General features: G+C 41.6%; 1 protein-coding gene across 1 annotated transcript in view; it reads right to left on the reverse strand.

Annotated features, from left to right (window-relative positions):
- The window catches only part of GNA14 (G protein subunit alpha 14), a 221,317-nt gene that overhangs the window by 91,984 nt on the left and 101,518 nt on the right, over positions 1-27,815 (reverse strand). The window contains exon 2 of the mRNA XM_050761091.1: positions 8,370-8,554. Coding sequence (XP_050617048.1) covers positions 8,370-8,554 — 185 coding nt within the window. The remainder of the gene's footprint in view (positions 1-8,369; positions 8,555-27,815) is intronic.

The raw sequence follows: 27,815 nt of genomic DNA on the forward strand, positions 1-27,815 counted from the left end.
TCCTATCCCAGTTCAGGCTTAAAGGGGAGTGGGTGGTTTAACTGTGATGGCAATCAAGAAGAAAATTCAGTTTCTTTCCATCTTATTCTTTCCCATTTTCCACACTCTTATATTTCAAGCTCTGATTACAGCAGTTTTCACACTAAAGCAAGCATTGATTAATCAGAAAACTGTTGGGATAAATGGAGAAGCTCCTGCCTAGAGTTTTGGTGGAGAATTTGTTGTTTGTTGGTGGTGGTGTGACAACAGGTAGAGCTCAACGGAGTACATGGTAAGAAGAAAAATGGACCATGTGATTTTTAATACCCACCAGGACGTGGGAAGCACGGCCCGAGTTTAACATTTGCCAGAGAACCAGCAAACCCTGGGCTACGGCCAAAGTTGGAACATCGGCCTCTGTGTTCCCAAAGGTTCAGGCAGAAGCTGAATTTTTCAAATTGGATGAGGAAGTGGGATGGAAAAATATATTTAAACAGGTGTTTTAAAAAGTAGAACATAAAAGCCTCTTAAAATACTCCCAGCCCCGAGAAACTCTCCAATAAAAAAGTGACAGAAATTGACCATTTTCACTGAACTTTGCCTGATTTCCTCACATGCGTCTTTAAGAAATTCTCCTGAAATTCTCCTGGAAATTCAGCCTTCCACTTTCTGAGAATGGAAAGTAAATCTGGAAGAATTATTTATGCATACATGTGAGATTTTATCGAAGGGCTTTCTGGTGTTAGAAATATACTCTCACATGATCCCACCCCCAAAATACCACACTTGATTGCTTAAATGTGAAGTTAGATATTTGATGCTTATGTTTTTTACTTGATGAATTATCTCAGTAAATCAAAATATGTATTAATGATTAGTAAAAATACAAACTATTTAATTTCCTAATGTCTTTATTTACTCACAAGCAAAATCATATGGTATATATACATTTTTGAGATGGAGTCTCGCTCTGTCACCCAGGCTGGGGTGCAATGGCACGATCTCGGCTCACTGCAACCACCGTCTCCAGGGTTCAAGCGATCCTCCTGCCTCAGCCTGCAGACTAGCTGGGACTACAGGCATGTGCCACCGTGCCTGGCTAATTTTTATATGTTTTTTAGTAGAGACAGGGTTTCACCATGTTGGCCAGGCTGGTCTTGAACTTCTGACCTCAGGCAATCTGCCTGCCTCGGCCCCCAAAGTGCTGGGATTACAGACGTGGCCCATACGGTATTTTTATTATAAACAAAACCTACACCTTCAACCTGTTATTAACACAATCTGCATCTCTGATTGCCTTATCCATCAAAAGGAAATTACGCTTTCTAGGTAGCAACAGTAGGAGAAGGAAGGCGAGAAGGCGCCACTGATGTGATTTTGAGAGAATGAGGTGCAGCTTCTTCCTCTGCCCCCGTCCACATCTCAGAGCTGGAGCTCTGGGCATGATGCTGTGCTCTGTCCCTGAAAGACTCAAAGGAAACAAACAGCATTTGCTTTTGGGTGGAGATTAATTAGGTCATTCCATGGAAAAGACTGCCAGAAATCTCCCTCCCTGCTGTGGAAAGGTTAACAGGAAAGCAGAATCCAAATTGAACTCCTTCAAATTATGTCAAGACACATATTTATCAGTGGTTCTCGACCCTGGCTGCTCAATCAGAATCACCTGGGAGGGACCTACAACTCAATCCACATGCTCAGGCTGCCTTCCAGAGCATGAACTCTTGAGTCTGTGGGGATGATACTCTTGGCCTTGGCCTAACAGCCCCACAGGTGATTCCAATGTGCAGCCAAGACTGAGAATCATTGTTTGGGATGTTCTAGTGCCTGATAAACCCAGCAATAGGAAGAAGAGGAACTTCAAGGGACTGAGTGATAAAGGCATCCCCTTACCCAAATGTGGGACCTGCAAAAATTTCAAACAAAATTAGCAGAGGCCTTGTGAGTCAATTCAAATAAAAACATTCAACCTTTCAAGAGTGGTGGTTGACCGGACGGCTCAAGTCCATAGTCTCAACTGAATTTTGAATGCAGCAAAAGCTTCTAATGGAAGAGCAAAATGCTTTCTGAAGACAAATCCAGTCCTCACACTTCTAGCAACATTGCCTTCTAAATTAGATACTTAGAGTGGAATGGCAGGCAAAACAATCCCCTTACTGTTTCATTATTGTATTTGTCCATTCTTGCATTGCTAAGCAGAAATACCTGACACTGGGCAATTTATAAAGAAAATAGGTTTAATTGGCTCATGGTTCTGGAAGCTGTACAGGAAGCAGGGTGCTGGCATCTGCTCGACTTCTGGGGAGGCCTCAGGAAACTTACAATCATGGTGGAAGGTGAAGGGGGAGCAGGCACATCACATGACCGGAGCAGGCACATCACATGGCCAGAGCAGGAACAAGGCAGGGGAGGGAGGGGGTGCCACACACTTTCAAACAACCAGATTTCATGAGAACTCACTCACTGTCATGAGGACAGCACCAAGGGGATGGTGCTAAACCATTCATGAGAAACCACCCTCATGCTCCAATCACCTCCCAACAGGCCCCACCTCCAACAGTGGGGATTACAATTCAACATGAGATTTGGGCAGAGACACAGATCCAAACCATATCAACTATTAACTCTTCTTTTAAAAATTTGTTTTGGTTCTTGTCATGATTGCCCTTACAATTAAAGTCCCTTGCAAATATGACATGACCCCAGTGTAGTTTAGCACTCCTATAAGCAGAGCAGAAGGGCAGCAAGGGAGCTAGGGTCACCTGTGAAGAGCCCGTAGGCCTTCTTTTTTTCTAGTGATTACTGAATATGGAACTAACGCGTTTTTGAGATGTCAGGTAGCGCTGACCTTTGCCCTTGGGAAATTCTGTATCTACATCATGTGAACAGATACTACAGAACCTTTAAGGGGTTCATATTTTTTTCCTTCACTGTGGGACAGGACTAGAATGAGAATTTCCCAAGTTCAAGAGACTGCAAACAGCAAAAATTATGATGCTTTTCAGGCTTCTGTGAAATCATCACAAGTAAACATGAATTATAAACTAACAAGACTTAGGAACCCTGCCACTGAGAAAATGCCTTTGTAATATTTATTCAAGAAGTCATAAATTTGAATTGTGCCCATAAAACACTCTTGAGAAACATTCATAAAAATTAAGGTTTATCAACAGAGTGAGCAAATACATATGAATCATTTCTTTCTTAATAAAATAAGCAGGCGCCGGGCGCGGTGGCTCACGCCTGTAATCCCAGCACTTTGGGAGGCCGAGGCGGGCGGATCACAAGGTCAGGAGATCGAGACCACGGTGAAACCCCGTCTCTACTAAAAATACAAAAAATTAGCCGGGCGCGGTTGTGGGCGCCTGTAGTCCCAGCTACTCAGGAGGCTGAGGCAGGAGAATGGCGTGAACCCGGGAGGCGGAGCTTGCAGTGAGCCGAGATCGCGCCACTGCACTCCAGCCTGGGCGACAGAGCGAGACTCCGTCTCAAAAAAAAAATAAAAAATAAAAAATAAAATAAAATAAAATAAGCAGTCAAGGTATAAGAAAAAATCTTCAAGGCTATGTCTTAATTGAAAAAACATGTTAGTTAAAAAAAACAAATGCGGAACTAAATTTCTGATAAATTTCCTTTAATAAGTGGCCTGTCAAGTAATAGGCAAAGACTTTCAACAGCCTAGCTGAGCAATAATCTCACTAACAATTAAAATAAAACCCTCTAAAACCACTTTTAATTCTCTTCTACATACATAAGAAAATGTAGCTCTGAAAAAGAAACAGAAACAAACGGAAAAAAACAGCAGATAATACAGAAATACTCAGCAATAAGAAATGAGGAGAAGACTGCACCACTGTGAAAATAAAAGCTAAAGTTTTGTTCATCCCTGCCATAACTAATCGTTTCAAGTTATACAATACTTTGTAAAGAAGATAACATATAGCATGCCTCCTAAACTATCACTGAATATGACTGAACCACTAATCATTTTATCATTTTATGACCTAAGCATGGTACTTTGTTACAGTTTCATGTTTGGAATCAAGACTAGCCCTGAGAAAAAAATGATTAGAAATAATAGCCACAGGAAAATGATAGAGAATAAATTGATGAAAATGACCTAAACAAGTAATAAAAAGAAAATGAGCCTATTTCTGATTTTTGAACCTGCCCCAATAATAACCTTGTGTTTCTCGAGGGTCATTTAATTTGTAAATCACTTCCTTTTGCTCATATTGGCTTATAAAGTAAACAGAGCATGTCTCATTCAACAGATAAGAAAATAGAAAAACAGAAACAGTACAGCTTCCCCAGAACCAGGGTCAGCAAAGTACAGCCCATTGATTAAATCCATTCATGGACTGTGGATTTTTTGCATGGCCCATGAGTCAAAAATAGTTCTTACTATTCTCAACTGTATTCTTAACTTACTATTCTTACTATAAATTCTGTAAGTAGAGTTTATAACTGAGCCACACTTATTTGTTTACTTATTAGATATTGCCTATATCTGCTTTCTGCACTACAACAGCAGAACTAGGTAGTTCCAACAGAGATCATATAGCCCACAAATATTGACTCCCTGGCCCTTTACAGAAAAGTTTGCAGACTCCAGCCCTAGACCCACAGTGGAACCATGAGCAAAGCCCAGATTTTTTAGAGCCAATCCAGTGTTCTTTCCATTCCACCTTCTGCCTCTCCTTAAGCCATTTTAGCATTCAGTTCATCTCAGGTGTCTGAGAAAGTTTATACAACAGGAATTGAGATACTTGAGCCAGACATGGCAAGTAAGGAGGAGACAGGAGGTACAATGGACTTGTATCCTAGTTTCACAGTCATGGATGGAGAGGAATCCTGCCCGGGATGGTTTGTACCCAGAATCTCACCCATATCTAATTTAGACAATGAGATTTGGGATTTTTTGTTTGTTTGTTTGTTTTTAAACAGAGTTTCACTCTGTCCCCAGGCTGGAGTGCAGAGGCACCATTCTCAGCTCACTGCAACCTCGGCTTCGCAGGCTCAGTGGATCCTCCCACCTCAGCCTCCCGAGTAGCTGGGATTACAAGCATGCACTATCACACCCGGCTAATTTTTGTATTTTTTTTTTTAGAGATGGGGTTTCACCATGTTGCCCAGGCTGGTCTCAAAACCCTGGGCTCAAGAGATGGCCACTCACCTCTGCCTCTCAAAGTGCTGGGATTACAGGCAAAACCCACTGTGCCCAGCCTGATTTGGGACTTTTTGAGTTGATATTTGGATTAGAATTAGGGTCTTAGAGTTGATGCTGGAATGGGTTGACTTTTAGGGATGTTGGGATGGAGTGGATGTATGTTGCACATGGGATGGACATGAATCTTGGGGAGCCAGAGGAGTTGAATTGTGTTCCCCCGAAGCTCATGCTGACCCAAAACTTCAGAGTGTGTAACCTTATTTGGAAAGAGGGCCTCTGTAGATGCAAGCAAGATAAGGTCATACTGGATTAGGGTGGACCGTAATCCAGCGACTGGTGTCCTTATAAGAAAAGGGAAATTTGGACACAGACCCAGAGAGGACAGTGCCGTGGACACACAGACACGGGGGAGAATGCCAGACGAAGGCAGAGGCAGAGGTTGGAGGCAAGTGTCTACAAGCTAACGGACAGCAAGGATTTCCAGCCACCACCAGAAGCCAGGGAAAGCCGGCAACAGATTCTCTCAGAGCCTCCAGTCAGAACCAATCAACCTTGGTTTTGGCCCTTTAGCTTGCAGAACTGTAAAAACAATAAATTTCTGTCTTAAGCCATCCAATCTTAAGTACTTTGTTATAACAGCCCTAGGAAACTAATACAGATTAGCGGGCAAACGGAGATGGCCTAGACAAAAGAATTAAGGTCAAGAGAAAAGGAGACAGTGGTAGATGTCAAACCACATAAAACCATTTTGTTTAAAATATAAACTAAGTACGTCTAGAAGATCAAGAGGAAAAACAAAACAAAAGCAAAAACCTAGAGCCTTGATAACTAAGCTGATTAGGTTTTACAAACGCTGCTGCCAACGTAAGCAGAAGTGGCTTACACATGAGCCTTTTCTCCCCAGGGGGTCTGTTTACAAACCCATCCTTGAATTCCAAGCTTCGCCCAGTCACCTCACCACGACTGGTAAACAAAACGCATTTTACAACAGGGGAAAACAGATGAACTGAAATCACCCCCAAGAACATTCCTGCCATGCCACTTCTCTGAAGTAATCTTAAATCTCCACAGAAAGCCTAATTTTGAGAGTACATTAGAAAGGGTAAGTAAAAAAAGAACTGTACCTTTTCAAAAAGATACAGCAATGTATAAAGGAATCATCTCAGTCACTTCTAGAATCTCCTAGTGGCTCAGTGTGTGCCTCTCACCTTACTTCACACCAGATATACGGTAGGCCAAGCTTGTCCAACCCATGGCCCCTGGGCCACATGCAGCCCAGGACAGTTTTAAATGCAGCACAACACAAATTCATAAAACAGAATGAGATTTCTTAAAACAGAATGAGATTTTTTGCAATTTTTTTTTTAAGCTCATCAGCTATTGTGAGCGTTAGTGTATTTTACGTGTGGCTCAAAACAATTCTTCCAGTGTGGCCCAGGGAAGCCAGAAGATTGGATACCCTTGCTGTAGGTTAATTCACCCCACACAATTTTTTTGTTTTGTTTTGTTTTGTTTTTTGAGATGGAGTTTCACTCTTGTTGCCCAGGCTGGAGTGCGATGGCACAATCTCGGTTCACTGCAACCTCCACCTCCTGGGTTCAAGTGATTCTCCTGCCTCAGCCTCCCTAGTAGCTGGGATTACAGGTGCCCACCACCATGCCCAGCTAATGTTTTGTAATTTTAGTAGAGACAGGGTTTCGCTATGTTGGCCAGGCTGGTCTCGAACTCCTGACCTCAGATGATCCACCTGCCTCAGCCTCCCAAAGTGCTGGGATTACAGGCGTGAGCCACCGTGCCCGGTCCACCCCACACAATTTTTAGCATAACTCTGTTGCAGGGTGAAATTGTAGGCAAGATGTGTTCCTTCATTTCTTCAGGGCTGCAAGGACATGATGGTAAAGACATAGATTGTAGAGATGAGGTAAAGGTAAGTCTAAAATTTGGGGCCTACTGTTTTTTACTATGTAATCCCATAAAAATTTAAATTGATTGCTTTAAAACTTTTTTTTTTCCCCTTTGAGACGGAGTCTCGCTCTGTGGCCCAGGCTGGAGTGCAATGGTGTGATATTGGCTCACTGCAAGCTCCACCTCCTGGGTTCACACCATTCTCCTGCCTCAGCCTCCTGAGCAGCTGGGACTACAGGCACCTGCCACCACACCCGGCCAATTTTTTGTAGTTTTTAGTAGAGATGAGGTTTTACTGTGTTAGCCAGGATGGTCTCAATCTCCTGATCTCGTGATCGGCCCACCTTGGCCTCCCAAAGTGCTGGGATTACAGGTGTGAGCCACTACATCCAGTCTTTTTAATCATATATATATGAGTGTAGGTGCCACAAGTTCATAATAAAGTTGTCCTTAGGGGTCCATATTAAAGCCCATGCAATTCTGGCATTTTACTAGCTAAATTCCTTTTTCACAGACCCACGAGAGACCCATCTGACACAGAATTTTTCTCTTTATCATCATGTCATGTTGTAATTTGGTATCAATTATTTTAAATAAACTCTGATTTCTAATATAGTTGCTTAATGAACTCAGACACAGTATTATTCTCCTTTGGATTTGCATTCCAGTGTACCATATAAAATTTTATTTTCCTTCTCTCTCATTCCTGCCTCATTATTTTCCTCCGGTTTTCAGCAGATTTTTATTTTAAATAACTGGTGGTGAGGGGAAAGCAAACGGCAGCTTGACACCAGCACTTTACGGAAGCACATTGCTGGCTGAGCCGTTAGCATTGTTCTCATGAGCCTTCGCTTAGTTCCCAAGATGGGTGAACTCCCAACACAAACAAACAAAACCCACTGATTTCTCAGTAGTCTGCACCAATTAGTGAAAACATTTCCTGAGACTGGGAATTCTTGAAACACTGGCCACTGTAAACCCAATGTCCCCATGGCTCCAGTGAAGAAATTAACTGGGTCTCCAGGCAGAAAGAGAAAATGTATGACTTCCTTTTCTCTGCGCCGGAAATAAGCAACCTAAATAACAGCCCAAACTTTGGAATCCCTGCATGCTGGGTAGCCTCATGCTAGCACCATGAGAGAAGTCCTGCAGAAAGAAGACCAGGGGGTAACTAAATTCCTCAAACTCCTCTCGATGCCACCCCAGGGATCAAGAGCTTCTTCTGGCATCTGACCAAAGCACTCAGGGAATCTTTGTGCTAACCAGAGTGGGCAGGCACACATTCACAAATAGGGCAAGTACCCGCTAAGCACGTTACCTTATTCTGCTCACACACATATTGTATCCTTAGCGTGTCCATCGCTCTGATCATGGCTTGCATGGCGGTGAATATGTTTTGGTAAACCAGCTTCGTGAAACCCTTTCTGTCTTCATCGCTGTAACCAGACCCATGGATAATTCTCATCTGCTTGATAAAGGTGCTTTTCCCACTTTCACCAGTTCCTATGAGACAAAACAAGTGGAAAACGCTGTCATCAGACTTCCAAAGGAACACACGGAGAAACAGAGGACCTCCTGGCAGTATTAATCCCCATCCCAATTAATAGGTTGATGGGTTGGATTTGGAAGGGACTGCCAAATGCTTATGCAGTTTTAGGCTACAGAGCAGTGCCAGCCTAAGCCTCGGGCAAGTGCCACCCTCAGTCCAGGGAAATGCTTCCCCACATCCTTGCCCTAAGTCCTTGAAAGAACAGGCAACCATGTCTGAAAGACCTGAGCATTTGAGGGCTTTGTCACTGAGAAGATGGCAGGGGCCGTGATAGGGCTGCTTCAGAGTGCAGGGAGGATTTGAGCCATAGAACATTTGGAGGAGAGAAAATGGTTCATGAATCAGTCAACTCCTTCCTTTCAGATAAACAAACATTCTTCATCCCTGCACAAGAAAGCACCGTTTCCCAGTGGTGCCAAGTGTCTATGTGCTTGCTTCTTTTCATGTCTCAACATGCAGTTCAGGAGGTCCTCGAAACTCACAACACTTGCACATAGCAGCCAAGGAACACGTTAGAGTATGAAGCCATCCCTGTTGTTCTTAAATGTGCATTACAGGTCCAGATAGAACATATGTGAAATATGACATCAAAACTCCATATTAGATTGAGAGTTTGCTTGAAAAGGTAGTAAAAGTTGCAGTATAAGTGACAGAAATTTAGACAATAGAATTAAAATATTTGCTAATATTTTATTTGATAATTTATCATATGACACCCCTTTACCATGTTTGGAACATGATGGGTCCTACTCATGGCTCCTCACAACCACTTGATGAAGAATTTGCTATTGCTGATACAGTTCAGATCTGTGTCCCTACCCAAATCTCACGTTGAATTGTAATCCCCAGTGTTGGAGGTGGGGCCTGGTGGGAGGTGATTGGATCATGGGAGTGATTTCTCATGAATGGTTTAGCACCCTCACCTTGGTGCTGTTCTCGTGAGAGTTCTAGGAAGATCTGGTTGTTTAAAAATGTATGGCACCCTCCCCCTCACTCTTGCTCCTTCTCTGGCCACATGAAGTGCCTGCTCCCCCTTTACCTTCCACCATGATTGTAAGTTTCCTGAGGCCTCCCCAGAAGCTGAGCAGATGCCAGCATCATGCTTCCTGTACAGCTTGTGGAACCGTGAGCCAATTCAACCTCTTTTCTTTATAAATTACCCAGTCTCAGGGATTTCTTCATAGCAATGTGAAAACAGGCGAATACAATTATCATCTTCATTTTGCAGATAAGAAACCTAAGATTCTAATTGGCTAAATAATCTCTGCAAGCTCACAGTCGGCAAGAGAAAGAACTAGGATTTACTCAGAATTGAACTACAATGACAAACTCGATTAGAGAAGAATGTCTTGGTCTGATCTAAAGGGGACACACCTGAAGTTCACAGTCACACACTGAACCTCAAACCTCAGCCAACCCACTGTCTTGCAGGCTCAGGTTGCTGGGGCACATGGGAGAACCCCCAGACAGGGAAGTGTCCACACTGTCTCACTGGCCTTGCTTCAGCCTCCAGAGACAGGATAGGTAGACACTGTCCTCCCATTTCAGACACCAGAAAACTGGCAATTAGGGGATGAGCCAAGGTTGGGTGCAGATGCAGACTTGCAGGGCTGGAAGTCAGGTGTCAACGCCTTGGCCTTCAACATTCACCACAGACGTCACATACCTTAAAAAGGATTTCCTTCTCCTGTGTGCCACCAATAGTTAGCCCTACCTGCTTAAAGCCCTCAAAGTGCCTTGGATACCCAGAAGCAGCACATAGCCTAAATGCTTGCTTGCAGATACATCTCTCACCACACCTTTCATCCAGGAAAGGCAGGGCCCGGAATTCACACATTTGGGTACCATGAACAATGTGCCTGCTTTATAAAGAGCACTCAAAGAAATGGTCAATGAAGGACTGAATGGAACAAACATGAGAAGTCAGCAGGTTCCTCCATAGGTCTTACATCATAGACAACCTCAGAAAAACGAGACATGAATTGAACAAGGATAAACTGTGATGCGACCATGTGCCCCTGGGAACCACCATTTCGTAATGACTCTTGGCTGCACAAACCCTATATGAGAAGTGAGAACCTGTAGAAAGACCTTATACTGTCCAGGCTTGGTTCAAAGTCTCAAGTCAGATTAGCTCTCTACTCCTGCAGCATCTTAGAGTCCCTGCGTGTGACTATGATACTGCCATGTCTTCTCTTATTCCACCCAGCAGAGCTGAGTCCAATCCAGTGCTAGATTACCCCAAGCAAACATTAATATGGCTACATTTACACGTTGTGAAGCTGATATGAATGCAGAGATTATGTAATCACCCCAAGGCAGGCTGTGGTTTATGGTCCTCATGCCAGAAAAATCACTCAAGACACATCCCAAAATCTAAACTAAGAGAATCTTTTTGCTAATAAGAGTCATTCACTTACAATGTTATTAATAGTTAAAGCTAACCCCACCACCAGCCCCTAACACACAAACCCATTTTAAAAGCCACTGATTTTTGCTTTCAGACATGGAGTATTTCAAAAAGTAAATGTTAAAAGTGATTTTAAGGGTTCATACAAGAGAAGATATAGATGTATTTGATAAATACCCATATTTTAAAATATACTTTAGTTTTAAATTGTGGCTGTTCAAAGAATTAAAAAACCAAATGTGGGGCAAAAAAGGGGCAGGATAAAGGCAAAGAAAAGAGACTGAAAGACACAGCACTGAGGGCTAAGGTTGAGAGAGCAAAGAGACTCACTGTGTGGAGGTCCTCTTCTTTCATTTAAGCCTCAGCATCACCCAGTTTTTGTTTTGTTTTGTTTTTTGTTTTTTTTCCAGGAGGGAAATTGAAAATCAGATTTTAAATTGGTTGTCCAAGGTCACTCAGTTTGGAAGTGTTGTGTCCTGGGTCCAAATGCAGGTTTGTGTTGGTATATGCACTTCATAGGACAGCACCCCTAGTTATGAGCTAGTTTTACACTGCATATTTCCCCCAAGTACATGGTCTCATCCATCGTTCCTATCAACTTACGTGCAGCCTTCACCTGGTACAGAGATTCCAACCCTTGAAACTTTACCTTTTAGCCTACAGAGATCTGCTGTAAATAAGTGGTCCCAGCAGCAGGTGAGTGCACGGGAAGGTAGATGATGGCATCATTCTCTCTATAATGACAGCGGTGACCAGGACCACAGGGACGAGTTAAACTCAAGCTAAGGATCTCAGTTGAGTTTCCTCACTTGTTCTAAACAGAAACTCAACACTCAGACATCAAGTGTAAGACTGTTCATTTATTCACAAAAAGCAAAAGAAAAATCCAAAGGGTATGATTTTTAGACTGAAAATTATTGGTGATTAGAGGACTGGGTGACTTAGGCGACTTAGATTCTACATCCTACCTAAGTACCTGTTAGAATGTGTGGTTTATTTCAGTAGCATGGGTCCGCTCTGCCTTGTTTCTTATCTCTTCGTGAGGAATTTCTCACCTGCACCCCTACAAAATGCATGTGCTAGGTGGAGGGTCCTCTGCAGCCTGAACAGCTACACACAGCGAAGAGAACAGGAACCCTCACCCTGGCAGCAGCTTTTTGGTTTACAAGGACTGGGAGGTCTTTTAACTGAAAGGTGAATTTTGGTGTCTGGTTCCAAAGGGATTCACTTAGACGTAATGGGGCTAGGAGTGGAGGGGTCACAGCCCAGAGGGCTTGCAATCCTGGACCCAATCCATAAAATCACAGAGTGAAAGAAGGAATAAAATTACAATTCCATCTCTAGACTCTGTTTCAAATATAATTAGGGGAAATGGCTCTTCTCCATTTAGTTTTTCTCTGTTTTCTCTGTTTTCATATTTGAAAATAAAATCCAACAATGGTAATAAGTACTTTTAAACTTTCAGCATCATCTAGAGCCTGCCACATATATATTTTGGAGACAGAGTCTTGCTCTGTTGCTCAGGCTGGAGTTCAGTGACGTGATCTCAGCTCACTGCATGCAACCTCTACCTCTGGGTTCAAGCAATTCTCATGCCTCAGCCTCGCCAGTAGCTGGGATTACAGATGTGCGCCACCACACCTGGCTAATTTTTGTATTTTTAGTAGAGACAGGGTTTCGCCATGTTGCCCAGGCTGCTCTCAAACTCCTGAGCTCAGGCCATCTTCCTGCCTCGGCCTCTCAAAGTGCAAGGATTACAGACGTGAGCCACCATGCTTGGCCTGGCGCTTGCTGTATTTGAGATAGTTGCTCACCATCATCCATCTGCAACTGTCTTTTGTCATAAAATCAGTGGCAAACTTCTGGGGAAGGCACCCTGGCCAGTAACAGATTCACTAGAAGACTTAATGTCCCTTTCTCTACATTGATCCTCTCTGACCTCTCAGCAGGCAATAAAACTGCTCCTGATCTAAGGCTCTCATAATCTCCCAAGTCTCCTGCTATACAGGTTTGCCTTGGATCCTCTGCCTCCCCTCTCCCCCTAAACTTGGGATATTTCCTTTTCCAGGGTAGACACTCAATTACTGGTTAAACTGAACATAGAGACCTTGCTAGTTGGCACATACAGATAATTTCTTTTCCATCTGAAATTAAAACTCACCTCTACCGGCTTCCTGCTTACTGTGGGTGAGAGCTGGGAGCCTTTGACCTTGCAGGTTGGGAGTTTTCCTACAAGACACTTGCTCCTGGCCTTCCACTTGTCTAGCACTTCCCAAACCTCAATTATTTGTGTACCAACCTTGTGATTTTTCTCATACCCATATGTCACCTATGTGATTATTTAATATTTAGCTTTATTATTTCAACAAACTTGTAACGAAAGGAAACCTGTCATAAGTAAAAGACCAGTATTATTTGCCACGATCAAACTAAATGTAACAAAATAAATGACTTCAGCAATATTTCAAATAAAAACATCCTGTCTATCACCAGTGATCCGGGAACCACATTGGGAAAATCATACATATGAATTATCATTTCTTTATGTGAAATTTACCCGTTTACTTTTCATGCCTAAAGGAGATTCCCCCACTCTTCTCTCTAGAGTCTTCTGCAATTCTACCCGTGAACCTCATCCCAACAAAAAATAACCAAGGATTGAAACTCATGTCAGTACAAAAGGCCTTTAGGAACCAGGAGGAAACAGAGGCCAAAGCAACATAAATCTTTCCTAAGTGATAGTCCAAGGACATCAAAACAGAAAGTCAATTGTTCTAATGTTTACATAAAATTCAGAGAGACTGCCTCCCAGAGAGCCCAAGCAGGCTGATAAAGCTTCCTAGATAGGAAGCATCATCTCCCAATTGTCTGTGATGTGTTCCGAAACCATCGTGAGAAGCCACTGTTTTTAGCTCAGTTTTGCATAAGGCAACGTAAATAGAACAAAAGAAGTCAGAACAAGAATGAGGACACAGCTCTGGATGTGCTCATGCTGTCTAAATCATCTATGTGCCCAACAGGCGGAAGACGGACATGCGCATAACGGATGTGGCCAGCAGGTTGGCTCTCTAAGGACAGGGACCTTTTTTTTTTTTTCTCATTTCCTGGTATCTTTGGAGCCTAAAAGAACACAGAGTAAGAGCCTAATAAAATATTCATGAATGGGTGTTTATTGGCTGTAGACAGCCAGGATGGCTTCTGTTTTGAAAAGCAACAAGGAAGTGGATTTCCCGCTCAGAGTAGGTGAGTCTGTTGTGCACGCAAAGCAACCTCACCAGTGAGCAGGCCTCTGATGAAGACACTTGTGACCAGGTGCCAGCACACTGGGAGGCTCAGGTTCCATTTCAGGGCTTTTTAATGGGGGGATAAAGGACTTAAGAAATTCCTTTTGTAATCTTTAGGAAGGAGCGGTTCTCAGCAGCAAAGAGGCCTGCCCAGAGGATGGTGCCAGGCCTTTGGGGGCACTCTGCTTGGCCCCAGAGAAATCATAGCTGACCTTGGGCAGTAGCTACCCATGCAGCAGGAGTTTCTGTACATGTGTGTACTGCAATCCTGGGGCTTGTAAAAGATACTGATTTATGGGCCGGGCGCAGTGGCTCACGCCTGTAATCCCAGCACTTTGGGAGGCCAAGGCGGGCTGATCACGAGGTCAGGAGACCGAGACCATCCTGGCTAACACGTGAAACCTCCGTCTCTACTAAAAATACAAAAAATTAGCTGGGCGTGGTGACGGGCGCCTGTAGTCCCAGCTACTCGGGAGGCTGAGGCAGGAGAATGGCGTGAACCCGGGAGGCGGAGATTGCAGTGAGCCGAGATCACGCCACTGCACTCCAGCCTGCGCTACATGCAAGACTCCTTCTAGGAAAAAAAACAAAAACAAAAACACGAAAAAGATACTGATTTATGAGAGCATCAGCTAATGCTGGGAGAAATTCCAAATGACTCCCTACCTAAGTGCAGGACAGCATCCAATGATGGACAGGGATGCTCATTAAAAATGCAGATTCTTGGACCCCTTGTCAGGTCTAATAATTTTGACAGGTTTGAAAATATGCATTTTTCACCAGTATTCCAGGGGTTTGGATGCACCCTATCCACAGGCTGGTTGGGAAACACTTCTCTGGGGCCCTTCAAAGAGGAACCTGTGTTAATAGAATATGCCTGGGACTGGAATGCTCAAGCTATTACATTACATTCAGTTTAGTTGATTTTTTTTTTTTCAAGCAGGTTCCAATTTTATTTCTGCATGATAAAATATCCCCTCCAGAGCTCTGGTTTTCAATTTCCAGGGGGAAAACATTTTTAAAGTGCCAATAAGATTCACTTCTTCAAGTTACTCCTGCCAGTTTCTGTCCACTCCCTACATCACCTTCACAGGCAGGTCACTCTCCTAGCTTCTGTACTTGCAAATAGAGGAGGTGCTATTTTTCCCCATAAAATGAGAAGTAGCAATAATTCTAGGAAACACAGAACTGGAAACAATTGGAGACAGGGTTCACGGCTGCTCTGTCAACAAAAGAGGTTAGTACAAGGCTTTCGAAATAAAAAAGGGAAGTTGAAAGAAACTAAGTGATGAGGTTCAATACACAGTTTAAGATGAAAAAATGGCAGAACAATGGAGCAGAATTCAAAATACGTTGTATTATTTTTGTTAGGTTTTTTGTTTGTTTTTTGAGACAGAGTATCGCTCTGTCACCCAGGCTGGAGTGCAGTGGCACAGTCTCAGTTCACTGCAACCTCCGCCTCCCGAGTTCAAGCGATTCTTCTGCCTCAGCCTCCTGAGTAGCTGGGATTACAAGCGTGCACCACCACGCCCGGCTAATTTTTGTATTTTTAGTAGAGACGGGGCTTCACCATGTTGGCCAGGCTGGTCTCGAACTCCTGGCCTCAAGCGTTCCTCCCACCTCCACCTCCCAAAGTGCTGGATTACAGGTGTAAGACACCACGCCCAGCCTTGTTAGTCTTGTTGATTCTTTAATCTGCAAAACCATCTTTATTGCTTAACCAAGAGCAGCAGCAATTCCAAATATTTCCTGCTACTTTCTACCATCTTTGGATCTCATTTTGATAAAGAAATAATTTTCAAGTCCTAACTTGATTTGTGAGTACCTCTTATATCAGATAAAGTCAATGGGTCATGCTAACAAGTTTTAATCACAGAGAATTTTTGAATAATTCTTTTTCTAATTTGAGATATCAAAAATATTATATTTCTCCTATTTGCCATATGTGCACTTTTTTTTACATCTGCATGCATCTTTTTTACTGATACAAAGTATTTTACATATTTATAGGGTACCTATGAGTATCTGTTACATGCATAAAATCAAACCAGTGTAGTGTATTTGGAGTATCCATCACCTTTAGTATTTATGTCTATGTATCAGTAACATTTCAAGTCCTCTCTTCTAGCTACTTTGAGTGTACAATACACTGTTGCTAACTATGGTCACTCTACTTTGCTATCAAATATTCGGCTTATTTCTTCTAACTAACTGTATGCTTGTTCCCGCTAATCAACCTCCCTTCATCCTCCCCTCCCACCCACACCCCCTTCCTGGCCTTTGGTATTTATTATTCTATTCTCAGATCCACAAGACCAAGTGTTTTATCTCCCACCAATGAGTGAGAACGTGTAGTATCTGTCTTGCTGTGCCTGGCGTATCCCACTTAACATAATGACCTCCATTTCCATCCATGTTGCTGCAAATGACATGATTCATTCTTTTTCTATGGCTGAATAGTATCTCACTGTGTATATATACCACACTTTCTTTATCCATCTGTCCATCAATAGACACTTATGTTGATTCCTTATCTTTGCTACTGTGAATCGGGCTGTGATAAACATGCGAGTGCAGGTATTCCTGTGATATACAGATTTCTTTTTTCTTTGGATAAATACCTAGTAGTAGGATTGCTGGATTGTATGGTAAGTCTATTTTGAGTTGTTGGAGGATTCTCCATACTGTTTTCCATAGTGGTTGTATTAGTTTACATTCCCACCAACAGTGTATGAGTTCCTTTTTCTCTGCATCCTTGCCAGCATGTTATTTTTTGTCTTTTTAGTAGTAGCTATTCTAACTAGGGAACGGTGGTATCTCATTATGGTTTTGATTTGCATTTCCTGACAATCAGTGATGTTGAGCATTTTTTCACATATTGTATGTCTTCTTTTAAAAAAATCGTATTCATATTCTTAGCCCACTTCTTAATGGAATTATTTAATTGTTGAGTTATTTGAGTTCCTTATATATCCTGGATATTAATCCCTTGTTGATTAATAGTTTGCAAATATTGTCTCCCATTCAACAAGTGGTTTTATTCACTCTGTTGACTGTTTCCTTTGCTGTTCAGAAGCTTTTTTTTTTTTTTTTTTTTTTTTTTTTTTTTTTTTTTTTTTTTTTTTTGAGACAGGGTCTCATTCTGTTGCCCAGGTCAGAGTGCAGAGTAATCCTAGCTTACTGCAGCCACAAATTCCTGGGCTCAAGTGATCCTCCTTCCTCAGTCTCCCAAGTAGCTGGGACTACAGGTGCATGCCACCACACCCAGCTAATTAAAAAAAAAATTTTTTTTTTTATAGAGACAGCATTTCACTGTGTTGTCCAGGCTGGTCTTGAAATCCTGGCCTCAACTGATCTTCCTGCCCTGGCCTCCAAACTTGTTGGGGTTACAGGTGTGAGGCATTGCTTCTGACCTGTTCTTTTTGCTCAGGATTGCTTTGCTTTGGCTATTCAGGCTCTTTTTTGCTTCCACATGAACTTTAGGATTTTTTTTTTTTCTCATGCCGTGAAATATGATGTTGGTATTCTGATAAGGATTGCATTGAACCTGTGGATTACTTTTGGAAATATGGTCATTTTAATTGTATTAATTCTTTCAATCCATGAGCATGGATGTCTAATTCCACTTCTTTGTTTCCTTTTCAATTTATTTCAGTAGCATTTTGTAGTTTTCTTTGCAGAGATCTTTCACCTCATTGATTAAATTTATCCCTAGGTATTTTATTTCTTTATAGCTATTGTAAATAGCATTGCTTTCTTGATTTCTTTTTCAGCTGGTTCACAATTGGTGTATAGAAATGGTACTAATTTTGTATGTTGATTTTGTGTTCTGTAATTTTATGGAATTTATTTGTCAACTCTAGGAGTTTATTTTGGTGGTCTTTAGGTTTTTCTAGATATGAGATCATATCATCTTGTTTATATAACATTTCAAATGTCTAATAAAATGTGTCTCCTTCAGGCACATTCAGGAAAAAAAAAGTTTATATCATCAGCAAAGAGGTACAATTTGACTTCCTCTTTTCCAATTTGGATGCCTTTGATTTTTTTCTTTTGCCTGACTACTCTGGCTAGGACTCCCAGTACCACGTTGAATAGGAGTGGTGAAAGTGCGTATCCTTGTCTTGTTACAGACCTCAGAAGAAAGAGTTTCACCTTGTCCCCGTTCAGTATGATGTTAGCTGTGAGGTCTTCATAGATGGCTTTTATTATTTCAAGGTATGTTCCTTCTATTTCTAGTTTGGTGAGTTTTTATCATGAAGGGATGTTGAATTTTGTCAAATGCTCTTTCTCCATTTATTGAGGTAATAACATAGTTTTTGTCCTTCATTCTATTGATGTGATATATCATGTTTATTGATTTGTATATGTTGCACCATTCTTGTATCCCTGGTATAAATTCTACTTGGTCATGGTGCATTATGTTCGCGATGTGCTGTTGGATTTGGTTTGCTAGTATTTAGTCGAGGATTTTTTGCATCTATGTTCATCAGGGATATTTGCCTGTTGTTTTCTTTTTCTGTTGTGTCCTTGCCTGATTTTGATACCAGGGTAATGCTGATCTTGTAGAATGAGTTAGGGAGACTTCCTCCTCTTCAATCTTTTGGAATAGTTTCAGGAAGATTGGTATTAGTTCTTCATTATACATTTGGTAGAATTTGGCTGTGAATCAATTTGGTCCTGCTTTTTCTTTGTTGGGAGACATTTTTATTACTGATTCAATCTCAGTAGTTGTAATTAATTGGTTTAGGTTCTCTATTTCTTCCTGATTCAAGCTTGGTTGGTTGTATATTTACAGGAATGTATTCATTTCCTCTAGGTTTTCAGCTTATCAGTGTATATTTGTCCATAATAGTGTCTGATGATCTTTTGTGCTTCTGTAGTATTCATTGTAATGTCTCCTTTTTCATTTCTGATTATGTTTATTTGGATTTTCTGTCTTCTTGGTTAGTCTAGCTAGTGGTTTATCAATTTTGTTTATCTTTTCAAATAACCAACTTTTCATTTCATTGATCTTTTATAATTTTTTTTAGTCTCTATTTCATTTAGTTTTGCTCTGATCTTTATTATTTCTTTCCTTTTGCTAATGTTAGGTTTGGTTTGTTCTTATATTTACTTCTTTGGGGTGCACCATTAGGCTATTTGTTTTTGATATAGACATTTATTGCTATAAACTTCCCTCTTAACAGTCCCTTCACTGTTTTGGTAGATTGTGTTTCCATTTATCATTTATTTCAAAAATGTTTTAAATTTCCATCTTAATTTCTTCATTGACCAAATAATGATTCAAGAATATGTTGTTTAATTACCATGTATTTGTATAGTTTCCAAAATTCCTCTTGGTATTGATTCCTAGTTTTATTCCATTGTGGTCTGAGAAAATAAACAATATAATTTTGATTTTTAAAAATGTTTGAGACTTGTCTTGTAGCCTAAAATATGGTCTATTATAAAGAATGTTCCATGTGCTGATAAGAATGTATATTCTATCGTTGCTGGATAAAATGTTCTCTAAATGTCTGGTCAATTTGATCTAAAGTCCAGATTAAATCCAATGTTTCTTTGTTGATTTTCTGTCTACATGGTCTGTCTATTGATGAGAGTGGAGTGTTGAAGTCCCCAACTATTATTGTACTGGAGTCTAGCTCTCTCTTTAGATATAGTAATATTTGCTTATGAATCTGAGTGCTCCAGTTTTGGAAGCATATATATTTAAAATTGTTATTTCCTCTTGGTGAATTGATCCTTTTATTATTATACACTGACATTTTTTGTCTTTTGAAGTATGTTTTATCTGACATAAGTATAGTTATTCCTGCTTGCTTTGGGTTTCTGTTTGCATGTAATATCTTTCTCTATCCCTTTACTGTGAATTTATGTGTATCTTTGCAAGTAAAGTGGGTTTCTTGTAGGCAGCATATAGTTAGATCATTCATCCAATCTACATCTTTTAAGTGGATAATTTAATCCATTTACATTCAAGGTTATTATTGATATGTGAAGTTTTTTTTTTTTTTTTTTTTTTTTTCCATATAGTTGTTTTCTGGTTCCTTTGTTCATTTCTTTTTCTCTTGTTTGTCATTGTGGTTTGGTAATTTTATGTAGTAGTACCACTTGAGTCCTTTCTCTTCTTCATTGTGTGTTTCATTAACCAATGGGTTTTATATTTTCATGTGTTTTCATGGTGGTAAATGTTGTCCTTTCACTTCCAGGTTTAGCACTTCTTTGTGCCTTTCTTGTAGGGCCAGTCTAGAAGTTATAAATTCTCTCAGCATTTGCTTGTCTGGGAAATACTTTATTTTTTACTTATGAAGAATAATTTTGCTGGATATAGTATCCCTGAGTGGAAGCTTTTTTCATTCAGTACTTTTCACATGTCATCCCATTCTCTTCTGGCCTGTAAGGTTTCTAATGAGAAATCTGCTGTTAGTCAGATAGGGGTTCCTTTATAGGTGACTATAAACTTTTCATGTGCTGTTAGAATCCTCTCATTGTCATTAACTTCAGAGAATTTGACTATAATATGCTGTGGAGAAGACCTTTTTGCATTGTATCTGTTTGAGCATCTTTGAGCCCCCTGTATCTGGATGTCTAAGTCTTTTCTAAACATGGAAAGTTTTCATCTATTATTTCATTAGTATGTTTTCTAACACTTTCATTCTCTCTCTACCCTTGAGGACACTGATAATTTAAATTTTGGTTGCTTTATGTTGTCCCAAATATCACAAAGGCTTTGCTCTTTCTTTTTTATTCTTTTTTCTTTTTCTTTTTTGTCTGACTTGATTACATCAAAGACCTATATTCAAGTTGAGATTCTTTCTTCTACTTGAGCAAGTCTATTGTTAAAGCTTTCAAATGTATTTTAAATTTCATTTAATAAATTCTTTAGTTCCAGAATCTCCATTTGATTCTTTTAAAAAAATATCTCTTTTTGGAAAATTTCTCATTCATATCCTGATTTGTTTTTCTACTCTTCTGTTTTTCAGAATTCTCTTGAATCTCACTGAGCTTCTTTAAAATCAGTATTTTGAAATCTTTGAGATTTTGTGAATTTCTCTCTGATTGCAGTCTGTTTCTGGAGAATTATTGTGTTCCTTTGGAGGTGTCCTATTACCTTGCTTTTTCCTGTTTCCTGTGTTTTTATGTTGATATCTGGTATAACAGTCAAACTTTTTGAATTTGCTTTCATAGGGGAGGACTTTTTCCAGAAGATATAAGATATGTACATATAATTCTTCATGACAAGATATATATATACAGCACTTTGGCTTCGATTTCGGGTGCACGCAGTTAGTACTTATATGATTTCTTTAGCTGTAAACAGTGTCAATGGTGTCTGTGATTTCCTCAGTGGCTTAGGGTGCAGTTATTAGTGAGTCTGTATTGAAGTTTTACTGGGGACTATGACGCCTAATGGCCAGTCTGCAGGCCCTAGTGGTGACAGCAGTAAACTGAGCATGCCTGTCCCTAAAGCCACAGTATATGTTGGCTCTGGTGTTAGTGGGTCTAGGTTGGCCAATTCTAGGGCTTCCAGTTGGCTTGCTCAGATGCTGGTGGTGGCAGCAGTGGGCCAGGCATGTGGGCAGGTGCTCAGACCACTTGGCAGCAGGTATGATGTGGCCAATGGCAGTAGCAGTGATGGAGCAGCCCACTGGAACCAAATAGTCCATGCTGTTGTTCCTGGTGTCTGCAAAAGTCTAGGAGGGCCAGTCCCCTGGCCTTCAGGTGGCTTGTGCAGGTGGTTGCCAGCTGTGGTGGTATGAGCAGGTTGGGTGAGCCCAACCTCAGCCCCTGGGAGGAATGTTCAAGTGTCAATGGTGTTGGACTGGGTTGGTTGATCCCAGGCCCCTGATGGCAGACTAAAGTAATGGGGGAAGAGAACTAGGTTGGTGGATATGTCCTCAGGGCCCCTGGTAGTGAGTTCAGGTGATGATGCTGATAGGCAGAGGCCAAGCAGTCCACAGGCCACTGGCAGAATGTTCAGGTAGGGGCAGCCTTGGCTGTACTACAGGCCTGCCTCCAAAGAGGATGAGGCCACTCAGTGGGAGCTGCTTAGGGAACTGTAAGGCTTACAGTTTTTGCTGGCACCTTGGTCCCACAGCAGCCTGCAGCAGCAGCAATGCTATTTGTCTCTGGGACATGTGAAAGTGCCTGGCCTCTCCTCTTCCTTCTTGGCCTGGCAGCAGCAGAAGTGGTGTTGGCTTCAGGGCAGGACACAGTCCTTTGAGAATTGTGCTCTCAGGCTGGTGCCCACTATGGGCATGCCACCAGGGAGGGCAGGGTCATTTTCAATGGGAGCAGCATAGGCAGGCAGCTGTGGGGCTTATGGCTTTCTCACGTCTTAGTCCCACAATAGCTGCAGCTGCAGTGGGATTTGTCCTCAAGATGTGTGAAAAGGGCCAGGCCTCCTCTGTTCCTCTTTGGTCTACCATAGCTGCAGTGGCATCAGCTCCAGGGAACACAGTCCTTTGCCAGTTGATTTCTCAGAATGGTGCCATATTGTAGCTCCTCGAGTTTCAGGAGCCTGTGGGACTAAGCATGGGCTCCCTTTGGAGCAATGTCACTGCACAATCTCTGTAGCTCTCTATGCGAGTCTCAAGGCCTGCAAGGGTTAAGGACCTCTCACTGGTAGAAATACCTTGCAGGAATGTGGAGCCCTGAGGAAGTCATCCATTTACCTTTTCCTCATGTTTGGGAGCTTCTTCCAGCTCCCAGCCAATCCTGGCCAAGTAGGCTACCTTGCTTCCCTCTCCTCCTTTGCTTTCGGTGCTTCCCATCACTTTTCTGTTGAATGCCAGTGTTCTCTCTTACATGATGTATTTGAAGTGTGAATATATACTTGCTATTTTGGTTCCTCTCCGTGGAAGAGGTGTGTACTAGCTGCATCTAGTTGGTCATCTTGCCTCCTTCCCATAAGTGCATTTAAAAGTTCAAATGCAATGAGGCTACAAGGCTAATTTTTACTCTAAGTTAATTTCAGCTATTCATACAATCAAATTTTTATAACTTATTGTAAATATGGTATTCCTAAAAAAATCAATACAAATGTTTCACTTAGTGTTGAATGCCTATTTCAGGAAATGATTGGCATTGATTTATATTAATCTTTTGTATGTAGTCACATAATCTAGACATCTTTGAGATGTGCCAAAACATTATAACTGATGCTTCCACAAAGAGTTACACAATTGTGCTCATTCTATGTCAATAGCTCATATGTATAAGATTCCAGAAATGTAACAAAATACAGAGAACCTTAAATATAGAGAATCTTAAGAATCAAATGCTTATTTGGGACAAAACTCTGTTTTAGAAAACCCTCTTGACATCAATTACTTTTCCCTAAAAATAAATAAACCACACAAAGTATAAAGGAAAAAAAAACTCTTCAAATAAACTCTGTGGCTTGTAGATAAAATATTAGTGATTCTCTTAGAAGTACATCTCATTTCACTTGTAAGAAGGGTAAGTTGGGCATGGTGTCTCATGCCTGTAATCTCAGCACTTTGGGAGGTTGAGGGAGGCAGATCACTTGAGGTCAGGAGTTCAAGACCAGCCTGGCCAACATGGCGAAACCATGTATCTACTAAAAATACAAAAATTAGCCGGGTGTGGTGGCATGTGCCTGTAGACCCAGCTACTCAGGAGGCTAAAGCACGAGAATCGCTTGAACAGGGAGGCAGAGGTTGTAGTGAGCCAAGATCATGCTACTGCATCTCATAAAAAAAAAAAAAAAAAAAGGTTCATGAGCTCACTGCCATCTCTAAGAGACTGACTCATAATTGTTTTACTTTCTTAAAAAGGCAAATTATAAGCATATTCATTAATGGTTTTAGAATCTTCTACAACTCACTGCTGCTTCTGAAAATTAACATTTTCCTCATTCTTGCAGAAACATTCACCAAGAAATCATAACACCAGGGCCGTGGTAAGACTTTAGCCTCTCAGACTTTAAAAGAATATGAGAAGTAATCTAACACTACAGCGGTTAACACAAGAATGAGCCTGAAGTCTGAACTTCTCCTTGCACAATTATGACTGTCCAAACGTTTGGTTTTGCTTATGTTGAAAAAGAAAGGGTGAAGACAAAAATTACTTAAAGGAAAAGGAAGAAGCTCTAGAAAGAGCCAATAGACTTAAAATCCTTAAGCCTCAATCAGGCAGGCACAAAGATGAAGCAATCATCTTAAAGCACTACAACATTTTGCTGAAACACCAGTAACTAGAGTACCTAACCCACCTTCCTATTCTCTCCTCCACTTCTAAAGATAAGTTTAAAAATAAATGCTAAAGAAGAGGAGCTACCAGTACAATTAAATACAGAATCAAGTTAAAAATGAAAACACGGGAATTCCAATACCGTATGTCTTTAAAAATATAATGCACTACCATTCACCTTGGAAAGCTAAGAAATCATTCTCTTGAAGTCCTTCTCAGAACTGTGTCAGAATATGAGATTAGTTTTATTCAGATGGAAATATATATACGAATAGGTATACAGTATTTTTTAGCCCACCATTGTGAATGAAAATATGCAAATTTGGCCTTGAAAGGTCCAGTTTATGAATGCATGGTCAAAATAACAGCAGGATATTGGAAACATAACATCAACCACTTAAAACTCAGGCCTTACCATTTTCACCTTCCTTTATCTATCCCTATAGGCCGGCCGACTCCCTGGCCAGGGTGTCCAGCTCATCCTCAAACTGTTCCGCATTACTTTTCCTGTAAATTCTCCTAAGTTCCCAAGAAGAAAGTCTCATTCTCTTCTTCCTGTTACTACTATAGCTTTACATACCATTATTGTTGCATTTGCCATGATTTTTTTTTTTTTTTTTTTTTAACAGGAAGAAGGGCTTAATGGATTTACAGTTCCGTGTGGCTGGGGAGGCCTCACAATCACGGCAGAAGGCAAGGAGGAAAAAGTCACGTCCTACATGGGTGGCAGCAGGCAAAGAGAGAGTTAGTGCAAGGAAACTCCCCATTATAGAACCATCTGATCTCGTGAAATTTGTTCATTATCACAAGAAATGGGAAAGACCTCCCCCATGATTCAATTACCTCCCTCTGGGTCCCTCCCACAGCACGTGGCAATTCAAGATGAGATTTGGGTGGGGCCACAGCCAAACCATAACATTCCAACCCTGGCCCCTCCCAAATCTCATGTTTTCACATTTCAAAACCAATCATGCCTTCCCAACAGTCCCCGCAAGTCTTAACTAATTTCAGCATTAACTCAAAAGTCCACAGTCCCAAGTCTCATCTGAGACAAGGCAAGTCCCTTCTGCCTACAAGCCTGTAAAATCAAAAGCAAGTTAGTTACTTCCTAGATACAGTGAGGGTACAGGCATTGGGTAAATATAAAGGGGATAAACTGGACAGAACAAAGAAGCTACAGGCCCCATGCAAGTCCGAAATCCAGCGGGGCAGTCAAATCTTAAAGCTCCAAAATGATCTCCTTTGACTCCATATCTCATATTCAAGTTATATTGATATAAGAGATGGGTTCCCATGGTCCTGGGAAGCTCCACCCCCGTGGCTTCACAGGGTACAGCCCGTCTCCCGGCTGCTTTCACGGGCTGGCATTGTTTGTGTCTTTTCTAGGTGAAAAGTGTAAGCTGCCAGTGGATCGCTATCATTCTGAGGTCTGGAGGACAGTGGCCCTCTTCTCACAGCTTCACTAGGTGGTACCCTAACAGGGACTCTGTGTGGGGGCTTCAACCCTGCATTTCCCTTCCGCACTGCCCTCGCAGAGGTTCTCCATGAGGGCCCCACTCCTGCAGCAAACTTCTGTGTAGGCAGACAGACATTTCCATGTATCTTCTGAAATCCAGACATTTCCATACATCTTCTGAAATCTAGGCAGAGGTTCCCAAACTCCAATTCTTGGCTTCTGTGCACCTGCAGGCTCAACACCACAAGGAAGCTGCCAAGGCTTGAGGCTTGCACTCCATGAGGCCACGCATTTGCCATGATCTTTATATGTCTTCTCATTAGTCTATGAGTTCCCTGCAATCAGCAACTATCTTCTCCCTTTTGAACCCCAGCACCTGACAACACCGGCTGTAAGAGTAAATGCTCAAGAAATGTCTGAATAATTTAAGAATTATCTAATACACACTTTGGGAGGCTAAGGCTGGTGGATCACCTGAGGTGAGGAGTTCGAGACCAGCCTGGCCAACATGGTGAAACCCTGACTCTACTAAAAATACAAAACATAGCCGGGCATAGTGGCAGGTGCCTGTAATCCCAGTTACACGGGAGGCTGAGGCAGGAGAATCGCTTGAACCAGGGAGGCGGAGGTTGCAGTGAGCCGAGGTCACACCACTGCACTCCAGCCTGGGTGACAGAGTGAGACTCTGTCTCAAAAAAAAAAAAAAAAGAATTATCTAATCCGCACTCCTTATCTAATCACCATAGAGCCTTGGGCTTTTTCTTAGCATTTAATTCAGAGAGGCCTCCCCCAGTATAAATGAAATATACCCTCCCCTTGTAAATCTCCTCTCATTGTCCAAATCAACAAACAAGTTTGCGCCTCCTCAACTTTTTGAGTTCTCATCAAGAGGTCTGTATTATGACATCTCTCTCTGAAAGAGAGAAATTTCTTTTCTGGTGTACAGCTCTGAATCAGGAAAGGCTTAGAGTCATTCCAATCATTTTTTTTTTCCTTTTTTTTTTTTTTTTTTTTTTTGAGATTGCTCTGTCGCCAGGCTGGAGTGCAGTGGCGCGATCTCGGCTCACTGCAAGCTCTGCCTCCCGGGTTCATGCCATTCTCCTGCCTCAGCCTTCTGAGTAGGTGGGACTACAGGTGCCCGCCACCATGCCTGGCTAATTTTTTGTGTTTTTAGTAGAGACAGGGTTTCACCGTGTTAGCCAGGATGGTCTCGATCTCCTGACCTCGTGATCCACCCGCCTCGGCCTCCCAAAGTGCTGGGATTACAGGCTTCAGCCACCACGCCCGGCCTCCAATCATTCTTTAGTAAGCATCCATTGATCGCCTAGCTGGGCACTATCTAGGCTTGAGTTTACACCCCTGTTGGAAAGGTCAATTCCCCAGATTTTTCCCTCTAGGCCAAAAGCCCTTTGAGCCCCAAACTCTCCATGACTAAGACCAACACATTTGGGTAAGAATTTTTCAATGTATCTCTCACTGGTAGCCAAAAAATGTTCCTTAAATATCCACATTTAATTTCCAAGGGGCAGCCCAATGATTCATGACTAGTAATCACCTCCAGCCCCATTCATCAAGATGTCTATTTGTGGGGAGATGTAATCAAAAACAGGCTGGATTCTTCTCTCCAGGATGGGTTAAAATAGCCAGGATGACCATATCTTCTGGTTGCCCAGGGCAACCTGGGTTTATAACCATTGTCCTGAGGTAATTATTGATAGCATCCTTTGCATTATCCAAAGTATCCTGTTCCAAACAATAATGTACATGGTCATCCTACGTATAACTCTGTCTTATTGGGGGTGGGGAGGCTTTATAGCCTCCTCTGGTATTGCAACTCTAATTCACTT

This window comes from Macaca thibetana, chromosome 15, assembly GCF_024542745.1.
Source record: "Macaca thibetana thibetana isolate TM-01 chromosome 15, ASM2454274v1, whole genome shotgun sequence".
Classification (NCBI taxonomy): domain Eukaryota; kingdom Metazoa; phylum Chordata; class Mammalia; order Primates; family Cercopithecidae; genus Macaca; species Macaca thibetana.